The 5458-nt window shown below is 35.9% G+C and overlaps 1 protein-coding gene across 1 annotated transcript; it reads right to left on the bottom strand.

Annotated features, from left to right (window-relative positions):
• Positions 1–1092: 1092 nt before the first annotated feature.
• Positions 1093–4964, bottom strand: LOC117071432 (olfactory receptor 4F17). The gene is made up of 2 exons (XM_033191396.1): positions 4889–4964; positions 1093–2249 (listed from the first exon to the last, which is right to left on the bottom strand). The coding sequence occupies exon 2, from the start codon at positions 2040–2042 to the stop codon at positions 1278–1280; it is 765 nt and encodes a 254-aa protein (XP_033047287.1). The 5' UTR covers positions 2043–2249; positions 4889–4964; the 3' UTR covers positions 1093–1277.
• Positions 4965–5458: the final 494 nt, after the last annotated feature.

Here is a 5458-nt window from a genome sequence, read left to right as displayed (position 1 = left end):
GATATATAGGATTTTAATAGTATCTAATGTTTATTAATGCTTAATATGCCTCAAAGTGGGCTATTTGATTTATATCTATTTTGTAATTTTCCTTCATAATAACCATGCATAATAGGTATTATCTCCTGTTTATAAATGTAGAAACTAAAACTTATGAAAACTAAGTAATGTGTCCAAAATCGTGATTAATAAGAGTCAGTAGAGTTGAATTCAGCTTTTTTTTTTTTTACTTTAAAGCCTGTGCTTTTAAACATTAACCATGGAAAATGACATAGATGGATCCAAGTAATATACTTTTTTTTTTTTTTTTGAGACAGAGTCTCACTCTGTTGCCCAGGCTGGAGTGCTGTGGCATGATCTTGGCTCACTGCAGGCTCCGCCTCCTGGGTTCACGCCATTCTCCTGCCTCAGCCTCCTGAGTAGCTGGGATTAGAGGAGGCTGCCACCACGCCCGGCTAATTTTTTGTAGTTTTAGTAGAGACGGGGTTTCACCATGTTAGCCAGGATGGTCTCGGTCTCCTGACCTCGTGATCTGCCCGCCTTAGCCTCCCAAAGTGCTGGGATTACAGGTGTGAGCTACTGTGCCCGGCCCCAAGTAATGTAATTTGTGCCACATGATGAGAGACTGGATCCCTCTAAATTCTTTCTACTGCTTATGAGCAGTTATACCACAGATGTCAAATACCTAGAAGGCACATTTCACATTGGCAAAATTACTCTTCCAGTCACTCCTGATAATGCCCTTCTGGATTGTGGGTTGTTACAGTGGTGGGAGGGTGAAGTATGAACGCTTATAATGGGAGGCATTTGTTTTTCAAACCTCTTAAAAGTTGACATAATATCTCCTTACCACTAAGCATATATTTTTTAAATTAAGCATGTGACAGTTCTTTTTTTATGTTTTTCACAAAATGGACCAAATAAAAATAGTAAAATATTTATAAGCTAGGCTGTATTTTCTCTCCTTTCTTCTACTAAACTTCTACTAAACACACAGGAAGGTACAGGTGTACACAAATACTAATATGTTTATGCCTTTCTTTGTTCTAAGAATTAACAAAATAATATTTTGAAAGCATGATAACTTTGTATATTCCAAAATATAACACACAAGTTGTTGAAAGATAAATTGAGGCAATGTATGTGAAAGTTCCTAGACGATTACTAAATTATATGGGAATGGAAGGCACAATTTTCATGAGCTTTTACTAAATAACTTACCAATTTCACTATATTTTATGTCATTATCTGAGATTAATCTCACAGTTATATAAGATTTAAGACTTTACACTAGAATGCACATCCCATTTTCTCAGCCATCTTATTGCAGTCTTCATGTCTTTGTTCCTCAGTGTGTATATAATTGGGTTCAAGAGAGGGGTGATCACAGAGTAAAATACAGCAAGGAATTTATCTAATGACTTGATGGGGAATGGCCAGGCGTAAATAAAGACACACGGTCCAAAGAACAAAAGAACTACTGTGATGTGAGCAGTCAAAGTGGACAGAGCTTTGGATGACCTATCTGAAGGGCGACGTTGGATGGTCATTAGGATGATAATGTATGAGACGATTAGAAGAACAAAAGAACACACGGTGAGCACACCACTGTTAGCAATGACCATAATATCTAGCTTGTAGGTATCTGTACAGGCAAGTTTGATTACCCTAGGAAGGTCACAATGAAAGCTATCGACCTCATTGGGACCACAGAAAGGTAAGTGAACGGCAAAGGCCAACTGGCTCACTGAATGGAGAAAGCCAATTCCCCATGCAACAGCCATAATGCCGACACATGCATTGCCACACATAATTGTAGTGTAGTGCAGGGGTCTGCCTATTGCTACATATCTGTCAAAGCTCATGACTATGAGGATTACCATCTCACTCCCACCAAAGAAGTGAAGGAGAAATATCTGAACAAGGCAGCCCTTGAAAGAGATGGCTTTGCGCTGGCTGAAAAAGTCAGTAATCATCTTGGGGGCTGTGACTGAAGACAGAGACAGATCAATGACTGAGAGGTTGGCTAGCAGAAAGTACATGGGAGAGTGAAGGTGGGAGTCAGATACCACTGTTATGACAATAAGAAGGTTTCCAAACACAATTCCTCCATAGAATACAAAAAACAACACAAATAGGAAGATCTGGAGTTCCTGAGAATCAGAGAGACCCAGAAAAATGAATTCAGTCACTATGGAAGTATTTGTTTCACTCGTTGATTCATTCCAGGAAATAGCCGCTTCAGTTACCTTGAAGAAGAGAATGAGAAGGAAGTCAGAATTATTATATTCAAATTCAAAGCCTCATTTTGTTTCATTCTGCTCACTCTTAAACAGTGACTTTCTATACTTGATTACTTAAAGACATTCAGAATTCAACAACCAAAGATCATAATTGTATCTCACACTACTTCCCTGGCTATGCCTTATAATTCAGTTACCTTGATCTTCTCAGTGTCTCCATTAATGTTAGGTTTATCCCTAATATAAAATACCATTATTTATGCTTGTCTCTCTGCCAGATTAAGTCTATGCCACAACCCTATGTTTATCTCCTTTTTCTTTGAACTACAAAACAGTTTGTAGCACACATGTTATTTGGTGATATTAAAGTTCTTAAGAGAAAAAGATAGGCCAAAATGAAATGAAAGATAAAAAATAGAAAAAAGAAAAAATAATATCATAAATATGACACTTAAAAATTAAGAGAGGATAAAAGAATAGGGAATTCAAAAGTGAAGTGAGAAAAAGGAAAATGCAATAAAGTTTAAATGAGAGAAAGTGTGAAGGAGTTTCATAGGAGATAAAATTGGTAAGATATTTTGGAATGCTTTCTAAAGGATTTCTGTTTTATTATAGAGACAAGAACTACTGAAGAATTTTGAATGATTGTTTAATTTAGCTCTGGACTCTATGTGAATTGGAAAGGAAGGAGCTTGGGAATGAAGCCAAGTAATTATTTTAAGCCTAACAATAGGTAATAACTGCAGGTTGTGGTTGTGTGAGCAGGAAAGGGGTGAATGAAGACCTGTAAGATCCCATCGAGCAACATATTAAAGTGGTTAAGATGTGAGCTTGTGTGCCAGGAGACTTGTGTTCAAATCCTGGGTATATCTACTATGTATCTGAATGACCTTAGACAAGTTACTTAAGTGAGTTGAGTCTTGTGGCCACATCCAGAAAAGACAGGTGATAATAGCACAACTTTATGGAAGTTCTGTGAGGACTGGATATGACCAGGTATATAAATTTTCTAGCAAATAGTAATGGTCAATATGTAATAGCCATTATTAAGGTAATGATAACAAAATATTTTTTCAGCAAGATGTGGAAAACAAAAAAAGTTATTCCAGTGTCTTTAGTCTAAGTAATTGGGAACATTGTGATGGCTTTAACTCTGATAATAATTATCACAAGCACTAGTAGAACAATATTTTAGATAGAGATCCCTTTTAGAAGCAGAAATAAATACAGAAAAAGGTAAAGGATAATGATAACTGTCTAGACACGAGGAGGTATTGTTGGGGCATCTTTGTAAGTTGCTGTTTGCTAGGTGAGAGACTGAACACTGACTTCTGGGCATGAGTTGAAAGCCATTTCAATTGTGTATGGAGGAGAGAAAATAAGTACTGTTTCAAGAAGTTTTGCAGTGAAGAGAAGAAACAAATAAAAGTATCCTGAAGGTGAGGTATAGCCATATTAACAATCTTTAGATTAGGTATAAGAGTTAATGGGCAAGTAAGATGCAGAAGAGAGAAGTGGAAGTTGATGACTAACATTCCATGGGAGATGTGAAGGTATAGAGTTTACACTTGGCATCTTTTTTGGAGGAATACTGTTATTTGTTTTTTGCTGTTTTTTAAATCACAGTAATTCATAGTGCTTGGAAATTCCGCTTTTCTCTTTACTACTCTGAATCCCACGTCTTAGTCTTACACACGCAAGCAGCATATTACTGTTTTTAAAGTCCTATAAAAATTTAGTGATTCTAAATATTTTTAAGAATAAAGAGAAGTCTAATAGTGGAATAAATCGTCAACATTCACTTCAGTTCGCTTCTGCTTAGCACAGTAGTAAATATAATCTATACTAATCATTGACAGTACAAATGATAGGATTTTTATTGTGAGATAATTTCTGTCCTGACTGATTGGTTGAACTGTTTCTTTTGAATCAAAGTGTGCAGTTTAGAATAGACCTTAGATATGTGTTGATATAAAATTAATTCATCTCATTGATTGACAAGGACAAACTTGAAATTATATCTCCACATGAAATATGCCAACGATGAGGTTGACCAAGGGTTCTCATCTGTAGCAAAATACTTTCTATCATGGTTGTTAGTAAGAATTCAGGAATGCTTTTCTTTAGCAAAAAGAATTTCTTGCTAATGTAGTTAAGACATCTCTCTCCTGAATTTATGCTGCGGAGGGGATCCTTCACCACCATAATTCTTTCAAAGCTCATTTCTGAGTTTTCAAAAATTATTCAAAAAAATTTAGAAGAATTGTATTTATTCTAAGTCGAACATTAAGTTTAGGCCCATTAAAGGAGTTCTTCAGAATCTTACGCACTCATTGTAGCAACCAGGAAGAGCCAGTCACTGTTGAAAGGTAAAATCTTTCATGCTGTAGATTATTCTTGGAATTCAACCATTAGAATTGTGCATTTAGAAAAAAAAATTTTACCTAGGTTTAAAGAAAAACGCCTTGTGTACTTATAATAAGTCTCAGTGAGATGGAAGTAGGCATTTGGGTTCTGGCACAAATTCACAGTGTGATCATGGGAATATCATTTAAAAATCTCTGGGCCTTAGCTTTCCTGTTTTTAAATGAGTTTATTCCATCAAAAACTCTAAAAATCCTCACAACTCTAAGTATGATTTGTACCTTTATGTGAAAGAAGTGCCCCAAACCAGGTTTCACTGGTATTATAAAAGGGAGGGAAGGAGGTGGGCAAGAAACACCGGACATAGGGAAAGATGGGGAAGAGGACCATTAAATGGGGGAGAAAAGAACAAATTAGCCCAGAAGAGTCATGAGGAAGACTCGACAATTGTTGCCAGCATAATACTTATAACAAGGGTTATTCTTGCTAGCATTATTCATATTAATTCCTCTAAGTATTTAAGCTAACTCTACAGAATCCTTTCATTTTCCCAGAAGGTAAACACAAAATGGAATTATGCAGAATGGATTCCTACTAATAGAATCATCTCATTGCCAATAAAATGCTACAATTTGGTTCATTCTTCTAACATATTTGTTTCCACCTACCTTCTTCATAACTGGAAGAGACTACAGCAAATTTCAGAGAATGAGGAGTACAAATTTCCCTTTATGTGTACTCCCTTGAAGCATAAAAATTTTAAGAGAATAATATATAGTGAATTGTTCTTTTTAGTAAACCACTTGGCTAATTAAGAGCCTTTATGAATGGACCAGATGTACCTGAAGAGA

This window comes from Trachypithecus francoisi, unplaced genomic scaffold, assembly GCF_009764315.1.
Source record: "Trachypithecus francoisi isolate TF-2019V2 unplaced genomic scaffold, Tfra_2.0 Lachesis_group3, whole genome shotgun sequence".
In the NCBI taxonomy this organism is placed as follows: Eukaryota; Metazoa; Chordata; class Mammalia; order Primates; family Cercopithecidae; genus Trachypithecus; species Trachypithecus francoisi.
This window is presented reverse-complemented; position numbering and strand designations above follow the sequence as displayed.

Coding starts and splice junctions, on each gene's coding strand:
- LOC117071432 (XM_033191396.1), bottom strand. CDS start 2,042: ATGTACTTTCTGCTAGCCAACCTCTCAGTCATTGATCTGTCTCTGTCT.